Consider the following 25,454-nt stretch of genomic DNA (forward strand, 5'->3'; position numbering starts at 1 on the left):
AGAGAGAGAGATGAGAGAGAGAGAGATGATAGGAGAGAGAGAGAGAGAGATGATAGGAGAGAGAGAGAGAGAGATGATAGGAGAGAGAGAGAGATAGATGATAGGAGTGAGAGAGAGAGAGAGAGAGAGAGAGAGAGAGAGATGATAGGAGAGAGAGAGATAGAGATGATAGGAGAGAGAGATAGGGATGATAGGAGAGAGATAGGGATGATAGGAGAGAGATAGAGGACATTGATCATAACTACAGGTTTGGCAGCTGTCAGGACCTTACCTAATATTTTAACACAAATCCTATACTGTTTGAAGAAATTTTGCATCAATAAAACACTTACTGCCGCACTCCGTCCTGGGAAATTGAAGAACGTGTCGGGTCCATGTCTCTGTGGCATTTGATTGAGCACTGATAACAATTTCACTGCATGCCTCGGCTGCCAAAACAGAGAAAGCCGTAAATGCTAAGTAAAAGCACTCTCAGACAAATGTCCATAAACAGCCATAGATTACTGAATACCTAATTTAAGACCAGCTATTTGAGGTTACTTTAGAGAGACGTTCAATTAGCAAGAGGAACACGTTTACTTCTATGTGCCTCAGGAGACATTTGATGGTAACCTCAAGCTATTAAGCATTAATACGGAGGATGCTGGCCCTGACCGCAGCTTACCCAGATTCCATTTTCTCCTCGTAACATGCTAAAGAGAAGCTTCAGCTCTTTGACTGTGATACTGTAGCTGGCGAGCACTCCCAACATGTCAACCAGAAGATCTAAAAGGGTAGATAAAAATAACATTAGTTCAACCTCAGCCTGCCCAGAGATGACCTCTTCTCTCATGTCAGTCGGGCGTCCTCCCCACACTTTCAGAAGATAGTTCAGTCTCCGGAAGAGTCAATGCTTCTTTACTGTAAGAACTGTGAATCTGTGGAATAGACTTCCTCAGGACGTGGTCACAGCAGGAACAGTGGACAGTTTCAAAAAGGCTTTAGACGAGTTCTTAAAAGCAAACAACATTAATGCTTATGAAAACGCGTAGAAATCGGAGTCTCACTTCCTTCTGGGATTCACGTCCCCACCTATCCCTTGGTTGAACTTGATGGACTTATGTCTTTTTTCAACCGTATTAACTATGTAACTAAGTAATTGACACGTTTCCTAAAGCTGCTTTATTTTTTCCATTATTCTGTTTCACTTCTAAATTTTTAATACCCCAGCAGACTTTCACGAAGCTTTGCTGTTAGATGAAAGGGTCAAGAAAGCTTCAGAGGCTGCAACACATCGGGGATGGGGGGGATTAGGGACTAGGACAAAATGTAAAATTTTCCAACTTTTGTATCATCACTTATCAGAGGAGAAAAAGGAAGAAAGAAAAATGTCAGTCCTTGGGTATATGACCCCAAAGAGTGTGGAACATGCCAGACACGGAAAACAACCTAACTGACTTGACATCAAAATTTTTATGTCTATCCCTTATACACTCACCTAAAGAATTATTAGGAACACCATACTAATACACTAATACGGTGTTGGACCCCCTTTTGCCTTCAGAACTGCCTTAATTCTATGTGGCATTGATTCAAAAAGGTGCTGATAGCATTCTTTAGAAATGTTGGCCCATATCGATTTGATAGCATCTTGCAGTTGATGGAGATTTAAGGGATGCACATCCAGGGCACGAAGCTGCCGTTCCACCACATCCCAAATATGCTCTATTGGGTTGAGATCTGGTGACTGTGGGGGCCATTTTAGTACAGTGAACTCATTATCATGTTCAAGAAACCAATTTGAAACGATTCAAGCTTTGTGACATGGTGCATTATCCTGCTGGAAGTAGCCATCAGAGGATGGGTACATGGTGGTCATGAAGGGATGGACATGGTCAGAAACAATGCTCAGGTAGCCTGTGGCATTTAAATGATGGCCAATTGGCACTAAGGGGCCTAAAGTGTGCCCAGAAAACATCCCCCACACCATTACACCACCACCACCAGCCTGCACAGTGGTAACAAGGCATGATGGATACCAAATTCGGACTCTACCATTTGAATGTCTCAACAGAAATCGAGACTCATCAGACCAGGCAAGATTTTTCCAGTCTTCAACAGTCCAATTTTGGTGAGCTCGTGCAAATTGTAGCCTCTTTTTCCTATTTGTAGGGGAGATGAGTGGTACCCGGTGGGGTCTTCTGCTGTTGCCACCTTTCTTTCCCATTCTGACATTCAGTTTGGAGTTCAGGAGATTGTCTTGACCAGGACCACAACCCTACATGCATTGAAGCAACTGCCATGTGATTGGTTGACTAGAATCAGTGTTTCCCAACCAGTGAGCCTCCAGCTGTTGCAAAACTACAACTCCCAGCATGCCTAGACAGCCTTTGTCTGCACAGGCATGCTGGGAGTTGTAGTTTTGCAACAGCTGGAGGCACACTGGTTGGGAAACACTGGACTAGATAATCGCATTAATGAGAAATAGAACAGGTGTTCCTAATAATTCTTTAGGTGAGTGTATGTGTCATGAGAGGCCACTCCAGATAGAATATGGAACCTTACAATAGCTTTATGTTTAGCTATCTCAGAGGCCTAGTATTTGGTACGTAACATATATATATCTTTTTTTGTACATTTCTTCTTAAATTCACAGACATCACCTGTAACTCAAACTCTTTACTAATCTTCTTACAGCCTTGTATACCAGACTTCTCTCGATTCTGGAACTTCCTCTCTAATTCCTTCAAACACAACTCTATAACCGTGGCCTAAAAGTCTCCAACACTACCTCCATTGGACACGTCTAGTGCTACCATCTTCTTTCCCTCACTTCTTGGATCTATTCCCTGAAGGTTGTAAACTCCTATGGGAAAAGTTCCAACATAATACATTCAAGTATTTTGATACTGACTGTGTATCTTCAGGATATGCCATCAATATCTCATTCACAGAGGCCTGAAGGCTCACATGATCACGAACAACTGCTCCCATTCTCTTTTTTTCATTCCCATAGAAATGAATGGGTCCGTATGCAATCCGCAAAACATGAAGATCAGATGCAGACCCAAAACTTGTGTGTCATGCGCCTGAGGTCTTTATATGGGGCAACTGGCATCCACCTCATAGGGATTTTTGCCTACCTCTGGATCAACACAGCAGGATTATATGTTGGACTTCATGTACCTGTGTCTTTTTTCAACCTTATGATTCCACTTTCAACATAACAGACTAGAATGGTCAATTAGCAAGATAGTTTAGGGAAAAACGAAAAAGAATGGGACACCGGTTTTGTGCAAAATGCTTGGCCATGCACTGGTATTTTTGGCTGATCAAAGCATACATTTTCTGAACAGATCACATTTTTGGAAGACAGAAGCCACCGTGATTGTTTCAGTATAATTTTCACATGATGGTCAGCCGAAATAGAATCTGACCTTTATCTTATGTGAATGCACAGTCTTTGTGTTCTTTCCGTAATGCTTTTATGCAATCCACGTAGGGTCACTAGGCTTCCCATGAGGACTTGCCCAAATGTGTATGTGTGGATAACATAAGGAACGACAGAGGGGAACTAGTGAGCTGCATTATGAGAAAACATAATTCAACATAAGTCATTTGTAAGCTCCACTAAATCAAGGGATGATATGTTTGCAACAAAAATAATTTTGGATAATGTACATTTATTAATATAATGGTTAAGTCTACATCAGCCAGCAAGGCAAATAAAATCCTTTAATTAAATGCTAAATAATAATCTTCTGTCTGTGCCTGCACAAGTGTAGTTTATGCGGTTCTTAGGAGTTATGTTTTCTGATCAGTAGAGAACGATGAAAGAAACCAGAATGGACTAGATAAGTAACATTCACCTCCACCACATTCAGTGGACATAGGACCCTGTCCTATGGAACCCATCGACCTGGACAGCACGATGGATATAACCTCTATCTTCCACCCACAGCACATACCGCAATAATGCTGTAATATTTCAGAAAACTCCCACTTAGGGCTTGTGGAAATAAATTTGGAAATTCCTATCACATTAAAAGGGGCCCACTGCTTTCCCCTGGGTATCATGATCACTTTCACAGCATTCCCACGTTCCATGACCACAGCCGCCAATGATGAATGCAACATCACAGGGACATCCAATGACTGGGGCTGAAAGGTTTGTCAATCCTTCAAAATATTTCTGCATAAAATTTACCTAAAACTACATCAGATTTTCACCCCAAAACAAGATAAAGACAACCAAATCAAACACATAAGTTAAAAATATTTGTCTTGTTCAGTTATCTATTGAGGAAAAAAATCCAATACCACATGTGCGAGTGGAAATTGTATGTGACCCTTCAGGTCTAGCCGATAAGTTGAAGGTGAAATTAGAGTTAGGTGTTTTCATTCAATGGGATGACAATCAGATGAAAGCAGGCGACCTGTTTTATTTAAAGAACAGGGATCTATCCGAGTCTAATCTTTACCACACAGGTCTGTGAAAGTGTATCACGGCACAAACAAAGTAGATTTCCAAGGACCTCTGATGAACAGTTGTTGATGCTCATCAGGCTGGAAAAGGTTACAAAACCATCTCTAAAGAATTTTGACTCCACTAATCAGACAGATTGTGTACAAATGGAGGAATTTCTAAACCATTATTACTCTCCCCAGGAGTGGTTGACCTACAAAGATCATACCAACAGCAAGCCATGTAATAGTTTGTGAGGTCACAAAGAAATCTAAGGTAACCTCTAAGCAACTAAAGATCTTTATCACCTTACCTAATGTTAATGTTCATGAGTCCACCATCAGGGGACAATGAACAACCATGGAGCACATGGCAGGTGAAATAGCAGTGGGTGTGAATCCATTGTACCTACTAACCAGTTGGGCTTTCGGCTATCTCGAAGGATGTTATCCTGGCTCTAGTTTTCACCCTCTAACCTCTATACAAGGATCTAATCTCCTCCGCAGGGAAGCCTCCAGACTGCTATCTCTTGAGATTAACCCGGAGTAGTTGGCAGCTGAGCCATGGGGGTCAGAGACACCATGACGAAGCACTGAACTGCACTTCCCAGCAGCCACTTATTTTCTCAGCTTTTTAAAAAATAATTGTCATGTGTAAACATGTGACATGATCCAAGTACTCTAGTTGCACTATTGTTTTGGTATTTAACCTGGGTCTGTGTTTGCAAAATATCTTACAGGGTTCTGGCTCCAATTAAAATTGGGAACTTTTCTACAGACTTCCCCAGCATGGCCGAACCTGCAGTGGTAATCACATTTACCTGATCCCTAAACCTTGGTCCCAGCTCCATTACTGCCCTGTATCAATGCCCAGTGGGTCACAGGACTGTTGCAGCCAGCGACTAGTCGTAGTGTTGTCGTGTCACCCATGAGTAATGGCACAATGAGTTTCATGCGTAGGTGACAGATCACTACTGCAGCGAGGCATTCACTGCAGTGGTCACATGAACAGAGTCAAACCTCATCCAGCAGGGATCAGGTAAGTATGATTGCCAAAGCGGGTCCAGCCACACTGGCGGAAGGGGGGGGGGGGGGGGGGGCTGTAGAAAAGTTCCCTAGGGATGAAGAAGCCTTTAAGGCGATCAGCTGTGTATGAAGACTCAGCCAGAATCCTACACCATAATGACCAGGGGGCAAACACCCTGAAACAGCTTTCGGTTGATGTACTGTATATTTGGTTTGGCGTTTTTTTCTTAGTCATGTTCCAAGGCTTGAGGTTCTCTTTCTCTGAGAGATAGCTCCTTGCAAAATATCAGAAAGCATTTGGCGTGACTGTATGGACATGTATAGATTGTTCCCATCCTAACATAATGCACTAGACTGAGAAATTCCAGTACAATACCTGCAATCATATCATCTACAGAGCTCATCTTCAGCAGAACTTGCTCAATGAGGCCAACTTCAGTGCTGGTCTGCAGGTTACGGACACTCTTCCGTAGAATAGCTGTGAACATGCTCCAGATTTCGGCCTGGCACGTTACATCACAGTGCTCCAGCAGCTCCGACATGCAGGTAATGCTCTCTGCATCTTGAATGATAAAATTCATCTCCAGATCAAATTCTCCACCGACCAGCTGGAAACGGAAAGAAGAAATGTAAATATTAATGTCCTGCAGCATTCATTTACACAGTAAGTCTACAGGAAGAATTATAAGACAGACTGCATGCCAAATATCTCATTATAATGAAGCAATGTATCTCATTAGAGGCATTAGTTAACAAGACGCCACACAAACAACCCATATGCAAAAAAATAAATAAATAAATCACAAAGAACAATTTGTTTTACGGGGAAGGAACAATTAACGTTATGTATTCATGAGCACATACTTGACAGTACTCTTAGCATTCTTCACGTCTTCTTCTCAAGAAGTAGAGTAAACAGTTTATGGTCATCATTAGCCCTTTGGTATGAACCCTACTGGTAACCAATAATGGAATCCAGTTCGTAAAAAATGGTTATTAGAAAAGGAAGGGTCTGTTCACATGTTCAGGTTTTGATGAGGATTTAAGTTGCTTTTAGGTGGGTAAGTGTGGTCCATGAAAGAAGCTGCATTTCCCGGGACATCTCATCCCGGCATCATAATAATCTATGTTGCTCTAAGTTCCAGCTGGACCACGGGTCTACTGTTCTGTACTCCAATGAGGCTGTGACTACAGGAGGGCAGATCCATGGTCTACCCTCCTGTAGTCTAACATTCTGCTTCCACAGCCTATGACCAAGTATACAGAGATCTCAGGATTACAGGCGATGCGGCTTTAGTCACCTTCCACTGTCTCGACATCCAGTAGCAATAAAGTAGCATCGCTGGATTCAGGACTCAAGGTCATTTCTGAAATGTTCAAGGAACTCTCATTTGTGTACACAATTAATTCTCCTAAAAGCTTTACAAGTAACCAAATGTACATAATAATTGCAGTGGGAGAATGCATCGGGCTAACCAATTAACCTTGTATTGTAGGAAGAAAAGACTATGCGACCTAACAGATCTCCTCACTACTGAACTATAACCACAACGTAAGACCAGATACGGGAAAAAAATATAAATGAGAACTCTTAGCCCTATATATGAAGCGGAAATTAAATGGCTGGCATAAAGCTTGGAAATGTGTCCCTTACGCTAGGTTTACATTAGCATTAAAATCCAGGTAAAGATAATGATGACCTATCCTCAGCAGAGGTCTGAGTCGCGGCCCCCCACTGATCTGCTGTTACAGGGAGCCGCTGTGGTCACCGATGCTCTGGTGAGCGCAGCCAGCTCTCAGCATCTCTCCAAGCACAGCGCCGTACATAGTATAATGGCAGCGTTTGGTATTGCAGCTCAGCCCCATTCAGATCAATGGGGATGAGCTGTAACTAGTCCATGTGACCGATGTACGGTGATGTCACATGGCCTCGGAAGAGGCCACGGCGCTCAAGGAGCGCCCGACCTTTTCTAACAAGTGATTAGCAGGGGCTTCCAGGTGTCAGACCCCACGCCGATCTGATGTTGATGACCTATTCTGAGGATAGGTCATCAATATAAATTTACCGGATAACCCCTTTAAGAAATCTGGTAGCCTGTTCCAACATAATTGCCGGCTGTTGGCCAGACAGAATTCGTGGCAAAGCGTGATCACGTACACAGCCTGGTCCTGTCAATCAAAGTGGAGAGTGTGCAGCAGTTGCAGAGAGAGCAGAGCCTCTAGGTGTAACGGCAACGCCCCTGTTGCTCCTAGAGGCTCATTTGCATATAATAAAATATAATTCTTCTCAGCAATGCGGGCACATATGAACAAGGGGCCAACACAGATGCCTTCAGCTGCCAAGTGCACATGTAACAGGTCAGCCAGTGTCATAGGGACAAATCTGCTGACAGATGCCCTTTAAACAGCTGAAGAAATAAACATAAACTGACAAAGTTCTGACTAAATTCCGCTCGCCTCCTCTAATCAAGCCCTACACAGTCCCATAATCCTCTCTGTAGCAGGCACACAGGTGTTTACCCAGATATCTTGCTGCTTCTTTTTACAGATCACACTGGCGCGGTGAACTGTAGCACAACATATGCTCCGGGAAGGAAGTTCGCAGCGTACATTTACTATTATAACCGTAATTATCACAGAGACTTGGAGGTACTCCACGGACGGCAAGATTGCGAGTTTACATGTCAATACGATCTCCCTAGAGTCGCTGCGGCGTACACAGTGCTAAGATTAAACTGAGCAGCATGACAGTCACAGCCAAGTTGAAGGGCCTATTAAAAATGAATGACAATAGGAGTGTGGCCTGACGCGACATGGTGTGAGTCGCATGTGTGAGCGCTCCTGCCGAACTGCGCTAAAATCAGCCTGATCACCTGCCAAACACATTTTGGACCGGCACAAGGGACGTGTCACTCAGCGGGGATCACAGTATCATCCTCCAGGGAGCAGAAATATGCCCAGGAAGGCTAAATTGACGCCAAGGTCGGAGCAGGAAGTTAATTTCCAACATGGCGCTGGTGAGGAGGAGGGGGAGGATCTGCAAGACAGGAGGAGTCGCGGCACAGCAAATATGCCCGCACACAGGAGGGAAATAAAGAGTGGCACAGGGAGAAAATGGCGCCCGATCTGTCATCTGAGGAAGGAGAGACAATGAAAGACAAGAGGAGGAGACTCCAGCAAGGCTAACACCTAGCAAGCAAAAAAGGGTGACTGGGGAACGACATAATTCCTCTGAAATGGAGCCTACTTTAAAGGACGTTATGAAGGCGGTGGCAACCTGTAATACCAAGCTTAAATCGCTGTCCCTGCAAGTGGGGAGCTTAAGGGAGGATCTGTCCTTGATAAGGAATGACCTACATAAAATTGCTGAAAGAACCACTGAGGTGGAAAGAAGGGTGTCAGAAGATTTAACAGGGCCTCTCAAAATGGCGGCCAAGAAAACAGCTTGAGATATAGATGCTTTGTTTGCCAAGAAAGACGACTTTGAGAATTGGTTGTGGCGCGATAACAGCAGATTTGTAGGTGCTCCTCAGAAGATGGAAGGTGGGAATGCCACCGACTATATAGAGAAATGAATATCTCAAAAGTTTCAAGACAAGGGACTATCACCCCTATATGCTGTGGAAAGGGCACACAGAGTCCCCACCAGACCGAATCCCCCTGGGAGACCACCACGTCTGATTTTAGCTAAAATACTTCATTATAAGGACAGGGACACCATACTGAGACAAGCACAAGACCATTCGGATCTATCCATCAATCGGATCCAGATATCATTCTTTCCGTACTATTCCACTGAAGTCCAGAAAAAAAGGGCTTGGTTTATGGACATTAAACGGAGATTGCGACACCTTCAAATACCATACTCCGTGTTATTCCCAGCGAAATTGAGAGTAGAAGCTATAGGAAATACGCCGTTTTTTAAAGATCCAGAAGACGCACTGAAGTGGTTGGATCTGCATGAGAATCAGCTGAAGACAAAAGGACGTCAGCACATGAAGTACACCAGACCGAGAGGAACAGTAGTTCTGATGCTCTATTATGTTTTTCCCACTGACGGGTGTTTGAGTAGTTATATTTCCTTCTTCTTTTCCTCCATTCTCTATCTACAGTGCCTTGCAAAAGTATTCACCCCCCATGACTTTTTTCGTGTTTTGTTACATTACAGCTTTAAGTTCAATCTTTTGTTATTCTGAATATTATGTGATCGATCAGAACACAATACTCTAAGTTGGTAAAATTAAATGGGAAAAATGTACAAATAAAAGTAGTTTAGAAATAGAAAAACAGAAAGTTGGCATGTGCGTATGTATTCACCCCCTTTGATAGAAAGCCCATAAAAAGCTCTGGTGCAACCAATTACCTTCAGAAGTCACATAATTAATGAAATGATGTTCATCTGTGTGCAATCTAAGTGTTACATTATCTGTTATTACATATACACAGCGCTTTTTTTTTTTTTTAAAGGCCCCAAAGGCTGCAACACCTAAGGAAGAGGCATCACTAACATGAAGACCAAGGAACTCTCCAAACAAGTAAGGGACAATGTTGTTGAGAAGTACAAGCCAGGGTTAGGTTATATAAAAATATTCAAATCTTTGATGATCCCCAGGAGCACCATGAAATCTATCATAACCAAGTGGGACAAACATGGCACAACAGCAAACCTGCCAAGAGACGGCCGCCCACCAAACCTCATGGACCGGGCAAGGAGGGCATTAATCAGAGAGGCAGCATAGACCTAAGGTAACCCTGGAGGAGCTGCATAGTTCCACAGCAGAGACTGGAGTATCTGTACATAGGACAACAATAAACCGTACGCTCCATAGAGTTGGGCTTTATGGCAGAGTGGCCAGAAGAAAGCCATTACTTTCAGCTAAAAACAATAAGGCACGTTTCGAGTTTGCAAAAAGGCATGTGGGAGGCTTCCAAAATGTATGGAGGAAGGTGCTCTGGTCTGATGAGACTAAAATTTAGCTTTTCAGCCAAAAAAAACACTATGTCTGGCGCAAACCCAACACATCACATCACCCAAAGAACATTATCCCCACAGTGAAACAGTGGTGGCAGCATCATGCTATGGGGAGGTTTTTACGTTCAAACAAATTTGATTGTTCTTATTTTATCAAAAGTGCAACGATATGACAAATCATTTAGCAAATCACAATGAAAGTACCGATTACATCTAATGGTTTTTTTTTTTTTTTACGTTCATGGGGAGGTTTTTAGTAGCTGGCACTGGCAAACTGGTCAGAGTTGAGGGAAAGATGAAGGGAGCTAAATACAGGGATATTCTTGAGCAAAACCTGTACCACTTGACTGGTTTAAGGGGAAACATGTAAATGTGTTGGAATGGCCTACTCAAAGCCCAGATCTAAATCCAATAGAAAATCTGTGGTCAGACTTTAAGATTGCTGTTAAGGGGGGGGAGGCTGTGTCCGGACGCCGACTGAGATGCCCGCCTGAAAGACCAGCTCCCGCCCGCACCGCAGCTTTCTGACCAGTGACTTGCTTATTTCGGCTCTTATGGGGAAAAAATTGGCTGCCAGGAAGACCCCTCTTCCTCCCCAGTCCCCCTCACCTGCCAGGACCCTCGAACAGTGCTGGGACCGGGCTCTAGGTTCAGCGCTCCCGCCATGCAGCACCAAGACAAAGAGGGCCGCCCGCCATTCCTCCCTTCCCCCGCCTGATTCCCGGGCCCTGAACAGTAAGCGAGAACCAGCGCTAAAAAACCCTGCTGGAGCTCACCAAGGGACCGGATCACCACTGGTGGCATCTGGGCACGGAGTATTGGAGCTGGGGCTCTCACTGGCTGCCCTGGAGTTTCAGCCTGAAAGGAGGGATCCCACCATGATGACTCCTGGATCCACCCCTCAGAGGGAGACATCGCACAAAAGGTACCTTGGCTCCTGTTAGGGGATGAAACGCTACCCCTGTGGCCCCTGCACCTAACTTACCTAGGACCCCCTGCATGAGCCCTGGCAAAGTAGGCAATCTCCAGCCCCCCCTTACTGGATCATGGGGACAGCAGCTCACCTCTCCCTTCTGACATCTGGGCCAGATCACCAAGCCCACCACCACTTGCTGTTATGGACCCTCCAGCCCTGTCTGAGCCACCACAGCCCTGGGCGAGTTACTTTAGCCGTTTTCCTACAAAAGAGGACTTTCGGGCTCTTATCTCTGAAGTTACAGAAGCCTGCAGAGCTGAGATTGCGGCAGTCCGTACTGATATCAAACACGTGGTGGACCAGGTGGACTCCCTGGAAAATGCTCATGACGACACCAGGCAGTACATATCCACTCCTCATGAATCCATTACTGCCCAAACGGCTGTGCTCAGGGGCATGGGGCAGCATTTAGAGGACTTGGATAACCGAGGCCGCCGGAATAATATCCGGATACAGGGCGTTCCGGAGGCTACCGGGGATGAGGACCTCTTTGCCACACTGGAAGCTATATTTAACATGATCCTGGGACAACCACCCTCATAGAGCACTCAAGCCCAAGGGCTCCGCTGCACGTCCTAGAGACGTAATTTGTTGTGTGCACGACATCACCCTTAAAGAAGCCATCCTGGCTAAGGCGAGATCTCTACGCAACTTTAATTTTGATGGCGCTCCTGTGCAATGGTTTCCTGACCTATCCTGGTTCACGCTTCAGGAAAGGAGACATCTTCAACCTCTCCTCACATCATTCAGGGACCGCCAGATTGCCTATCGCTGGGGATTCCCCTTTGCCCTGGTGGTCCATCATCAAGGAAGAACAGAGACTCTCCGTTCCTTTTCGGATCTCCGTCCCTTTTGCGAATCGCTCGGAATTCCTATACCAGACATGTCAGATTGGGAGTTTGAGTCACCAGCACTTCCGCCACCACGCATATGGTCCCTGTAACCAGGAAAAGAAGACCGGGTCCAAGTGCATCCTCTTCTCCGCGGTCACCTCCATCACCTTCTCCAGCCTGGAGGACTCAGTCGTCCTGAACTCTGCCCTTAATTCTTCACACTCCCAGAGTCGTTAGACTCTGATGGACCCCCATACTGGTCGTTTATTATTTCTGCTAAGCCAGCTGTTGATACCTTGTTGCTACATTACGGTGCGGGCTATCTGAGGGGCCTATCCCGTTGTTAATTGTTTTTTCAGATACCTGTGGTTGGCTCTTTGGCCAACCTCAACTTGTTGGTCTCTGACTCTCTGACATTTACACCCCCCAAAGGTGCTTCTTATTTGCCCCTGGCAGGGATTGCATCCCTGGGAATAGTTGCTTATTGTTGCTTGTTTGTCTGACTTTGTGTTGTCTTGTCCTGTCTCTCGCAGACATGGGCCAAATCACCTGGTCTGACCATGCTCCTGCTGGGCCCCGCTCCTGACTCCCTTTGAACGCCTTTGCAGGGAAGGGGTACACGCGAAGGGTCTAATTTCTGAGATCTACTCCATATTGCCGACTCCCTTCCCTGATCGGGTTCAAAGGCATTCCTACATGGTATGGCGGGCGGAATACTTAGGGAGGGCCTTACCGGACGCACTCTGGCACCGTATATGGAGGAGTGCAGCAAAATCCTCTATGTCGGTACTTCACCAGGAGAACCAATATAACATTTTAATGTATTGGTACCACACTCCTGACCTCCTCCATAGAATTAAACCAGTTGTCCCAGGAGATGGCTGGAGATGCGGGCTGCATAGGGGTACATTGCCGCATATTTTCTGGGACTGCCCCCAAGATACGCCCCTACTGGACCGGAGTAGGCACCCTCCTAAATTATATTTTTGCAGTGGAAATCTGACCTGACCCTATGTCCTTCCTGCTTAATGTTGTCCCCATTCAAGTTAAAAAACACTCACTTACTATTGATACTAACAGCAGCTTGTTGTCTAATCTCCTGATTGTGGAAAAGCCCTGAACCACCACGGGTTTCTGATTTGTATGCTAGGGTGACAGAGGTCCGAACAATGGAATACTCCACGGCCATGTTTCAAGACAAAATTGTACTCAACGCCATATGGGACCTGTGGGATAATTACTGGGCCACGAGGCAACCTTAACGACCTTGTGAGAAAGAGGTGTGTGTCCCCCTCCCACTTGTGTCATTGTCTTTGTTATTTGTCTTGTTTTTTGGATATTAGTTTGATGAAGCATTACTTATTAAGAAGCTCTGGGCTTTTGGGTCTCTAAGACACCTTCACTACTACTTGATGTCTTTTTGCTCTAGGATATGCTGCTCAGTAGTCCTACTTTGGACTGATTAAAGATAGACAAAGTTTCTCTTAGTACACCTTATTGATATATCACTGCTCGGTTTCTCTTCCTCCATCATTGAATATTATCGAGTGTTGTAAGAGCTCAATCAATATGAATGTGATGCTTTACATGTTTCATCCATTACCTTTTATTAATGTGCATGAATCTATTGTAGATGTGCTTTGTAATTTCTATATTATTTAATATACACCCACTTCAAACAAACAAGGATACATACAAACATATATGTTATTGTATGTGTTGATCTGTCTCCCCTGATGAACCTTTTCTAGGGGAAACGCGTTGAAAGGTTTTAGGGTCGGTTGAGGGAGAGTTAGGGGTTGTTTGAAGTGGGTGGATCATTGATTATTTAATAATTACTTAACATTAAAAGTTACGTTTTATTCATGCTTACTGTGATCCAGAAGTTCTATTATGATTGTATTGTTAACTTAGAAGACACTACTTGTACTGGTTATATCAGTGTTTTTCCAACCAGTGTGCCTCCAGCTGTTGCAAAACTACAACTCCCAGCATGCCCGGACAGCCTTTGGCTGGGAGTTGTAGTTTTGCAACAGCTGGAGGCACACTGGTTGGGAAACACTGGGTAATACCAACTGTATTTTTATTGAGCTATATATTACAATAAAAATGATCCGATTAAAAAAATATATATAAATGACAATGGCAGACAGTGCAGAGTTCACGGCCAAGATTTATTTCTATTATTCATAGGGCAGTTTAAAAATCTATTATGATAAACAGCCCATTAACTTTGCTGGGAGAGAATGCGCCTGAGGCGGACGCGGTTTAATTACAAAGTGTGCATTAAAAGTCTTCTAAGTGAGGCAGGGAGCTATATATTCGCACAAGAGGAAAGCAGACGGCGATTGTTACAGTCGGAGATATAAAAAAGATTTTTCTTTATTCTGGAATGATTGGTAAAATGTCTCCGGAATTACAGGGGATGAGGAGACAAGATCAAACGCCAGGGTCTGTAAAGATAGAAAGGGGTTGTCTCAAGACACTTTCTACTTTGTCGTTTGTCAAAATCAATTATATTTCCGATAACTGTGACTTGCACACTTTGTTAGAAAACTTGGTGAGCGGCTTTTTGCGTTAGCAAGGACTACGGCAATAATGGGAAATTCTAGGCAAAACAGGACTTACGGTGTTCCCACGCTAGATATCACAGATATTGGGGGGTTCCTCCTTAGCCCAATGGGACTGATCTACATAAACCATCAACCATAACTGGAGGAAAATATTGATGACCTATCCTTAGGATTAGTAATGAGCGAACTCGAACCTCACCGGGTAGTTAAGGAATTCAGTTATGGATTTGGTTATATCGGAATTCGTAGACGGAATGCAAAATGGAAGCTTTTAAGAGGCATTCAGTTTTGATCCGTCATAATCGAAGTCTATGGCCAAGCATAACGGATCTGTCTGGTTTCCGTTTTGCAGGACGGAAAACAACGTCATGCATAATGGAAACCAGACGGATCCATTATGCTTGCCCATAGACTTCTATTATGACGGATCAAAACTGAATGCCTCTTAAAGGCTTCCATTTTGCATTCCGTCATCAAATTCCGTTATAACGGAATCCATAACGGAATTTCTTCACTACCTGAACCTGGTGAAGTTCCGGTTCGCTCATCCGTACTAAGTTATCAATGTCTGATCGGTGGTGTTCAGATACCTGGCACCACCACCAATCAGCTGTTTAGGAAGGCTCACTGCCCTTCACTGTATAGTGGCAGTGCTTGGAACTGTAGCCAAAGCCCATTCGCTTGAATGGGACTGAGCTGTCCCTAAGCCATCTAACCGACGAACATGACGTAACTGGTTGTATAGAGGATGCAGTGCTCACCGGAGCACCATGGCTTCTTCAAACAGATGATCGGTGAAGGTGCCAGGAGTTAGGATAGATCATCAATATCTAGTTGGTGAGGGTCTGAGGATAGGCCATCAACGTTAAACTCCCTTAAAAAGTCTAATATTGTGAGCACCTTTCTTGTTCCATCAAAACAAATCTGACCAAGACAAAGACTCCATAAAGAACTCTAAAGGTGCCCAGCATTAATCCCACATGACCCTGTCGTTGGTTTACCAGTTATATTTTTTGGACCATTTTCGGTAAGCATGAAAAACTGCATATCAGGAACACCCTATAAAGACCTGCCATTTGGAGACATTCTGATCCAGTCATCTAGCCAGCAAAATTTGGCTTACACTTGCCCAGTTTTCCTGCTTCCAACATAAGAACCCCCAAGATGTCCAGATCTATTGACCTTCTGATTGCTACAGGAAATCGCACAGCATAAAATAAAGGAAGCCAAACGAGTCTTACAATGAAACTACAAATTTTTATGCATAAATGATAGAAGTTAATTATTTTCAACATAAAAGACAAAAAGGAAAGCAAAGAATGAAGAAATGTTGAATGAACTCTATAATAAAATTAGATCCTTTGATAATAAAATAATTTTTCTTTTCAATCAGTAGATATCTTCTAACGATATCTTCTAATGCTGGCGGTATGGACAGCAGTCAAGCAGGTAGCGGAGAACGTATAGCACACTGCTGAGAGCATGAGCGTCCTTTTCTGTTTGAAGGGTAAAAAGCCGCCCGATGTGTGAAAATACATGTCTACAACTATGGGCTGGATTATTGGAATTGTAGAGGCACCTACTATTCCACCCCACTCCGGTACAGCTATTCCCGAAACCACCGTTAGGCTAGGGCTACACAACGACAATTTGTCGCAGTAATGTCATGCAACATTTTTTTGTAATGATAGTCTATGGTGTCACACTGACATGCTGCGACACGACACACAAAAATCCAATGGATTTTAGTGCAACTGCCTTGTCGCAGTATGCCGCACAGCGATTCCATAGACTTTCATTATAAAAAATATTGCACGACATTACTGCGTCACATGTCGCAGTGTAGTTGCACCCTTTTGTCACGTGACAAATGTTGTCGTATAGACAGCCACCTGTTCCGGCATAGAATGCTGGGAATCGGCTGGACAAAAACACTTCTCTGCATATCAGCTGGCAGGCTACTCCCAGTCGGAACAGCCGTTCTTAGTGGCAGACGCAAATTTGAAACAAGCCTTAGTTAGCGGCCAGATGGGCCGGGAATTTGATTTAATGTTTGTGTTATTTTGGTGCCGTGCCTTCATCCCAAATGCTTAGATGCCTTGTTTTGTACCGGATACAAAATAACCAGAGTTTGGACTTTTAGGACTGTTAAACATAGTGACGATGGCTTCTTAGAAAAGGGCGCTGCCGTACACTGTGCCGGAATTTGTCTCATTTTTGGCACAGTTTGGTGCCACAATTCTGGCGTAAAATTCTTCCTCAACATAAGCAAATAAATCTGGTGCAGATCTAGACAGCCGGTCTAAGTGTACGCCATCTACAGGATTAGCAAACCTGCCTGCTCCAATGTGTTCAAGGAATCTGTCCGCTCCATAAGTGTAGTGAAGACCCACTGTCACTTGTGTTTTAATATGAAGCAGTTTTTGAGAAATTAAGTTTGAAACTATACGGTGCAGCTAGAGCTAATAATCTGCTTGATATGCACGTTCCTCCGCCAGTCTTACAATGATTAATAGTTTTTTTTTTTTTTTTTCTCTATGCACAACGGGGAAAAACTGTTAATCAACTAGCAGCTTCCCTTTAAACAAATTCCCCTTTATTTCAATATCTTGTACAGCACCTCGTGAAATCCTTGTGAACTTCTGCTTAATCCCCATGCTTAATTAAGGGCCGCTCAAATCAGGACTGTGGTTTTCTTTTATAACAGAAACCATGGCAGTGCACGATCAGTCATAGTGTGGACACCACAGATCCCATTAGCTCGTTAAAGGATCGGTCAGGTTCCAATGAGGTGACTGTAGTTTTAAGGGACAAAATGGCACTATTCCTCCCATGAAATCTGTAACGAAGCTTCCAAACAAAGTCTGTAGAGTAGTGCAGAGAGCCTGGGTGGCTGCATATAAAAGGGTCCATATAAGCTTCAAGCACAGGGCCCTGGGATGCGCATGAACTACATTTCTTGACATCCCCTTTCATTCTGTCCTATACCCAAGAGAAGGCAGAGCAGAAAGCTTGCATAACTGGACATTCCACGTTTGTCTTTTGCTCTTTTTTGTCTTTCACCTTTTTCTCCTTTAATATAAAGTGAAATTTCCCCGAGGAGTCTTCAGAAAATCAAGGACTTAGATGGCAAAATCAGAAGTAAGTTTTGCCGAGATGTAATTCTGACGACTATACAGAACAAGACAAGGAAAAACAGCAGAGCCTTAAAGGCTTAAGACAAAAACGAGGTGATAACAGAAGAGATGTCCCAGGGGCCAGAATAGGGAAATATTAAGGGAAAATCAACTTGGGCTAGTTTCACTCAAGCATTGTGAGATCCAGCAGCCTGCCATCTCTCTGGATCCAGTATTGCCGAAAACAACTGCATTCCCGTCCGGTCCCATTAAATTATAATGGGGACTGGTGGAGATGCGACCACAACCTGGCTAACATGCCGATAATCGGCAGACCGCTGCTCAGCAATGCCATATCCAGAGAGACCCAGCAGGCTGTTTCATGCTGGAACAGGCTGGCGGATCTCACAAAGCTAGTGTGAGACAGAGGTAAAGAGGCAAAAGCTCTGATTTCAGCCGTCCTTTCCACATATAGTTATATAGTCACTGGCTATTAGCTCTTTCCAAAAAGAAAAGAAAAAACTGATCCTCTAATGCCACCAGATGTAAGGTAGCTTTCCTGTAAGCAGGGCCGGCGCAACCATATAGGCGAACTTGGCGTTCGCCTAGGGTGCCGGCCTGCTGGGGGCGCCCTGGTGGGCTCCCCCTGACTGGGGCTGCAGCCCTGGGCGACAGGGCGAGCGGCTCTTGAGCCGCCCCAAGCGCCGTTACAGGGGGGCCAGGAGGTGGAGGTCCTTCTTAAAAATGGCAGAGCAGGCATCTGCTTACCCTGATGGCAGGTGCCTGCTCTGCCAGTAAATTACCGGAGGAGAGGAGGCAGGCGGCAAGGGAGGCTGTTCTAGCAGCTCCCCACTCCTCCGTCGTGCGCCCTCTGTGATGCCGAAATATGTTGTCATTGAGGCCCCGGCATACTAAACGGCGCGCTGGAGGACTGAGGAGCTGCACCACACCGGACCCCAGGGAGGCGAGTGTTTAAGTGTTTGACTGAGTGAGTGTCTGCCTGTGTATTTATGTCAGTGAGTGTATGTATGTATGTCTGTCTGTCTTTGTCAGTTAATGTATGTGTGTGTGTCATTGAGTGTCTGTGTGTGGATGTCAGTGAGTGTGGATGTCTGTCGGTCAGTAAGTGTCTGTGTGTTTGTCAGTGAGTATATGTGTGTGTTTGTCTGCCAGTGAGTGTCTGTCAGTAAGTTTCCGTGTGCGTTTCAGTGGGTAGGTGTATGTCTGTCAGTGAGTGAGTGTGTCTGTCTGACAGTGAGTTTCTGTGTACGTCATTCAGTGAGTGTCTGAGTGCGTGTCTGTCTGTCTGTCAGTGTGTGTGCGTGTCTGTCAGTGAGTGAGTGACATGAGGGAGCGGCAAAATGGATCTTTGCCTGTAAGTCAATGTACAACCTTTTAAACAGCATAATTTGGATGTCTGCCAATGAGGTACTGGTTTAGCTATCATCCAAGTTATGCTTCAAGGCCTGTTTAAAAGGTTGAGCACTGACTTATAGGATAGTTACCCAACATCTGGTGGCATCAAGGGTTCAGCTCATTCCCTCAGATGTCTGATTGTAAGTGGCCCTGTGTTCTGGCTCATATGGGGTTCCTGAGCAGGGGAAGCCCCCTCTATGATACCAGAACCCTTTGATCTTGACTTTTCTCAATAGTTAATAGCGCAATGTCTAAAGTAATGGTTAAGTTACATTAAAGGGATTGTCTAAAGCAGGCATCCTCAAACTGCGGCCCTCCAGCTGTTGCAAAACTACAACTCCCAGCATGCCCAGACTGCCTACATCTATCAGCCTACAGCAGGGCATTGTGGGAGTTGTAGTTTTACAACAGCAGTTTGACAGTTTGAGGATGCCTGGTCTAAAGGATAGGTCATCAATATCAGTTCCATAGGGGATCGACAACCAGCACCCCGCCAATCAGCTGTTGGAAGGAGCCATGGAACTTGGGTTATTGCAGTAGCAATTTTGCGGAACAGGTGCGGACCCAGTCATTCCATTGGCGCTGCAAAAGATGTGGACAGCACACTGCATGCCGTCAGCATCCGTAGTTCCGTTCCGCCGACCCACAATAGAGCATCTCATATTCTTATGCGCAATTGCAAACAAGAATAGGCATTTCTATCAAAGTGCCGGCCACGTGCGGTCCGCAAATTGCAGAACACTAACGGGCCGGTATCAGTATCTTGCTGATCCGCAATTTGCGGACCGCAAAACACTACGGTCATGTGAATGTAGCCTTAGGTCTCATGCACACGACCGCTGTTTGGGTCCACTTCCGGGCCGCATTTTTTTGCAGCTGGGATGCGAACAGATTCACGTCAGTAGAGCCGCAAAAGATGTGGAGAACACTCCGTGTGCTGTCCGCATCCATTGCTCCGTTCCATGGCCCCGCCAAAAAAATAGAACGGAAAAGAATAGGCATTTTTATAATCGTTCCGTTAAGCAAACTGTGGAATGCACACAGGCGGCATCCGTGTTTTGCAAATCCAAAATTTACGGACCGCAAAGCACGCAGTGGTCGTGTACAAGTAGCCTTAGCCTGCAACATTACGTCTAGCGTTAACATGGCCTTTGTGGAGCACAATCCCATTCTAGTGATTAGACTGAGCGGCAACACCAGGCACTATATAATGTGCAGTACTCTGCTAGGCATACTAATAGAGGCCGGAGCACTCAGATTTCAGCTGATCGGCGGGGTTGCTGGGAGTTGGACCCTCACCAATAAGATACGGATGATCTATCCTAACAATAGGTAATGAATATTTAATTCTTAAAAAAAAAAACATTTCACAGATAACTTAATCAATAAAAGTTTTAAAAGGGAAATTCCCATCTTGGACATTGGGGGCATATAGCTATAATATGCCCCTAATGTCTGATAGGTGTGGGTCCCAGACAAGAATGCCAAATTGTTGCATATTAAAGGGGTTGGTCCATCTTGGACATTGGGGGCATATCGCTAGGACCTGCACATATCAGAACGGAGCCCTCAAAATGAAGGAGAGTTCTGCACATGCGCAGTTGCCCTTCCATTAATTTATATGGGAGTTAGGGGTGGGCGATATAGGCGATATGCGATATAAATTTGTGCCACAATATGGATTTTGTGCATATCGCCGACTGCGATATGACCACGGAGCGGCAGTTCCGATCGGAGTCCCAGCAGTGTAATGCTGGGGCTCCGATCGGTTACCATGGCAGCAGGACGCTACTGAAGTCCTGGCTGCCATGATATGTCAGTGAGCAGCATTATACTCACGTGCGCGGTGGCTGCCGGGCGCTCCTTCTTCCGTCTGTGCGGCGCATTGCTAATGCTTATAGCTCACGTACGCCCGGCGGCCACGGCGCACGCGAGTATAATGCTGCTCACTGACATATCATGGCAGCCAGGACTTCAGTAGCGCCCTGCTGCCATGGTAACCGATCGGAGCCCCAGCATTACACTGCTGGGACTCCGATCGGAACTGCTGCTGCCACCAATGATGGGGGGGGGAGGGGGACCCTGTGGCCACTGCCACCAATAATTAATACTGGGGAGGGAGGGGGGGGTTTGAGTTGCCATAGGGGGCTGATAAGAGGGAGAGGCTGGGAGGCGGATCAGAGGCTGAGGGGGGCGGATCAGAGGCTGGGGGGGCGGATCAGAGGCTGGTGGGGGCGGATCAGAGGCTGGTGGGGGCGGATCAGAGGCTGGTGGGGGCGGATCAGAGGCTGGGGGGGGGGCGGATCAGAGGCTGGCTGCCATGGTCAGCTCCCTGCTGTTGTGTGCACAAAGCACAGGGCAGCAGGGAGAGTGTAAAGTCCTATTCACCCTAATAGAGCTCTATTAGGGTGAATATGACAAGGGTTCTAACCCTTAAGGGGGCTAAAAAAAAAAAAAAGTTTAACCCCCCCCCCTCCCCAAATATAGAAAACTATATATCGCATATCGCACATGCTTAAAATTATATTGCAATATAGATTTTAGGCCATATCACCCTAATGGGAGTGCCAAAAATAGCTGAGTGGTACGCTCAGCTATTTTCAAAAATCCCACTGAAATGAATGGGAAGCGGGGCCACTGCTCCATTCACTTCTATGGGGCTGAAAGAAACAGCAGAGCTGGCGCTCAGCTATTTTCGGCAGTCCCAAAGAAATTACTGGAGGGGAGCCACGCATGTGCAGCGAGTCCTCCTGCGCTTTGCAGGTTCCGTTCTAAGAATAAGTGTGGGTCCCAGAGGTGGGAATCGCACCTGACAGTTGGGGAATATCATTAGGATGTCCAATGTCCAAGATGGGCCAACCCCTTTAATAAGAGCTCAGAGTAGTTCTCCTATAAGAAAATGGTGGAAAGCCTCGCTTTTGTAAATACACATTATGAGGTCTCAGAGAATAAACGATCAAGGGTGGAGGCAGTATCCTTTTATGATCAGTGGGAAATGAACAGATGGCACATTATTGGATTTTTTTTTTATTACATGGTAAATATTCTTATCATTATTGTGGCTGATTTTTTAATAACACGAAAGAAATGAGTTATTATTTGCAATTTTTTTTTATAGCCGTTACCACGGAGGACCAGTATCATAATAGTATGGTGCAGGCAGGGATTCTCAGAGGCCCAACGCTATAATATTACTATCCCAAAATACAAGGGGAAACAAAAAACAAAGTCCAAAGCGACCCCGTCAGGGGAAGGGTACAAATCAATTGAAATATTGTTCAATAATTAGCCATATGGCTGCAATACCCGACTTTTAATCTGAACTAGCTCTGTATGTGTGATAAACAATAGAGCTAGTGGCGGGAACTGCCTGCCGGATCCGGAAATCCGAATGCAAATGGATATCTTTTTTTTTCCCCGGATCCATTTCGACTTATTAATTGAAATACCGGATCAGTCTTTCCGGTATCATCCGGAATAACGGATCCGATATTACATTTTTTTCAACGCTAGAAAGAACTACGCATGCGCAGACCGAAAAACCGGATCCAACGATGTGGCAATTTCCAGAACACTTGGTACCGGATTCGGCATTAATACATTTCAAAGGAAATTAATGCGGTGCGGTAGTGTTCTGGAAATTTGTCCGGAAAAAATACAGCAGCAAGCTGCGGTATTTTGTCCGGTCAAATACCGTACAAGGGACGGAACGGAAGACATCCTGATGCAGACTGAACGCATTGCTTTCCATTTAGAATGCATTGGGACAAAAAACTTTTTTTTCCGGTATTGAGACCCTTTAGACCCGGATTTCAATACCGGAAAAGAATAACGCTAGTGTGAAAGTACCCTAGTTTACAAGAAGCGGCAATCGGAGGCTGCTAAGGGTAGTGCACACCCCGCGCCCTCAGCTGCGTTCAGCATCTGATACTCACACGTCTGTGTTGGCTCATTTTTATCTTTAGCACACACTCATTTTGCACTGTTGCAGTAATTTTAGAAAATTCTGATAAAAAGTTATATTTTAACATTTTTTTCCGTCAGTCTGGGGCAAGTTGGGTATTGTAGCCATGTGGCCAATTGCTGAGAAATACAAGGGGAAAGCAATCCCCCCTGATCAGATCCCAGGAATTTCCTGTGATGTGATCTATAGCCATGCCATACACGGGTAGACAGCCGCCCATGGTCCATTGAAGGACCCTAACCGTGCAACCAAAGTGGCCCTATGATCCCCACCTGCATTATATCAACTGAGTACAACTGCACCGTTTCTTCTGTCTTCATGGTTAAAGGCAGCGTGGTCTTGTAGGTTACCGCATGGAATGACAATACGACGTGGCTGCAATCAGTTAAAAGGGCATCTGTCAGCAGTTTTGTACCTATGACACTGGCTGGCCTGTTACATGTGCACTTGGCAGCTGAAGACATCTTGTTGGTCCCATGTTTATATGTTCCCGCATTGCTGAGAAAAATGATGCTTTACTATATGCAAATGAGCCTCTAGTAGCAATGGGGGCGTTGTCATTACACCTAGAGGCTCTGCTCTCTCTGCGACTTATGCATCCTCTGCACTTTGATTGACAGGACCAAGAGATAGATATACTGTATATATACAAAGTATATATCTATCTCAATCTGCTCCGCTCCTCCGGCTCTATAACATGCTGCCCGCAGGTTGCACTGCAGGTTTTCTGTAAGCCATGTAAGGTCAGACCAGAGCTGGTCAGGTCCTGATGTACAGACATTCTCACCCGTTCTAATCATCACACAAGCCCAGGCTGCAGAAGATGGCATTACGATGAATCTACCCAGCTTGTGGGAAAGGCCGGCGAGGAGAACATTAGGATTGATCAGATGCTGTGCTTCACTCAGCATGTGTTCATGTGTGCTGTGCTTCACCTGGCAGCAAGTGTTCATGTGTGTCCTGCAGTGCCTCCACAGGAGGAATGAAGAACTGCATAGTTCACAATGTAATAATGTAGTGTGTCAGCCTGTTGGGTCTTCCGCAGCCAGAAATACTACACTCCTCAACATTGAATGGAATGGAATGTAGGAAATCACAGGATCATTAGACATGTTAAATCATATGCAAATGGGAATAAATTATTCAAAACATCTCAATTTATTCACCGTGTGCAGAAAAACACACACTTTGATGCCTTGGCATACAATCAATGAGGTTATTAATGGTTGTCTGAGAAATGCTCTGCCACGCTGAATGCGCTTGGGCACACAAATCATCAAGATCCGCTGCTGGCAGCTCCATTTGCATAGTCTGACCAATGATGTCCTAGATGTGCTTGATGCGAGACAAGTCTGCAGCCCATTGTAGCACATTTAGGCCACAGGCTGCTCACAGTCACACATGCAACGTGGCGTTGTCCTGTTGAAAGATAGCTCTTGGGACACTCTGAAGAAATGGCCGTACCACCACAACAAAATCAATTCAACGCCAAGCTGTTAGGCTCGTTTCACACTAGCGCTTAATAACCGGCAGGACGCTCTGGCAGTGAACAGCCTGCCGGATCGCTCTGCATTCCGCCACAACCTGGCAAATATGTTGAGAATCGGCCACACGAAAAAAGGCCAGCGGTTTTCATCTGGCCATTTCTCTGCATATTAGCGGGGTTCGCCAAGATCTCCCCCGATCCCCATTATAGTTAATGGGGCTGGATAGCGATGCTTCTGGCAATGCCGTAGAGCAGAGAGATCCAACAGGTTGTTCCCTGCCAGAGCGGCCGGATGGTTATTAAGCACTAGTGTGAAACAGGCCTCTTTAAGAAGTTGCCCATATGATTTCCAGATAGATCTTCAGCTAATCTTCACTTATTCCCAGACCCTTCCGACATCTTAAAGGGGTTCTGCAGTTATTTTAAACTGATGATCTATCCTCTGGATAGATCATCAGCATCTGATCGGCGGGGGTCCGACACCCGGGACCTCATGACTAGGGTCCGACACCAGTGACGTCATGACTAGTATCAATGGCCTGGGCGGGGCTAAGCTCTGTTTACTTGAATGGAGCTTAGCCGCACCCAGGACACTGATACTAGTCGTGACGTCACTGGGCCTGCGGTAAACAGTGAGAAGGCCGCGACC

The 25,454-nt window shown here is 45.2% G+C and overlaps 1 protein-coding gene across 11 annotated transcripts in view; it reads right to left on the reverse strand.

The window, feature by feature from the left end:
• The window catches only part of NBEA (neurobeachin), a 580,876-nt gene that overhangs the window by 453,709 nt on the left and 101,713 nt on the right, over positions 1–25,454 (reverse strand). For all 11 annotated transcript variants that reach the window (XM_044287233.1, XM_044287230.1, XM_044287232.1 and 8 more), the window contains exons 2-4: positions 5,846–6,077; positions 665–765; positions 333–428 (exon numbers count right to left, since the gene is read on the reverse strand). In XM_044287233.1, coding sequence (XP_044143168.1) covers positions 333–428; positions 665–765; positions 5,846–6,077 — 429 coding nt within the window. The remainder of the gene's footprint in view (positions 1–332; positions 429–664; positions 766–5,845; positions 6,078–25,454) is intronic.

Source organism: Bufo gargarizans, chromosome 3, assembly GCF_014858855.1.
Source record: "Bufo gargarizans isolate SCDJY-AF-19 chromosome 3, ASM1485885v1, whole genome shotgun sequence".
Taxonomy (NCBI): domain Eukaryota; kingdom Metazoa; phylum Chordata; class Amphibia; order Anura; family Bufonidae; genus Bufo; species Bufo gargarizans.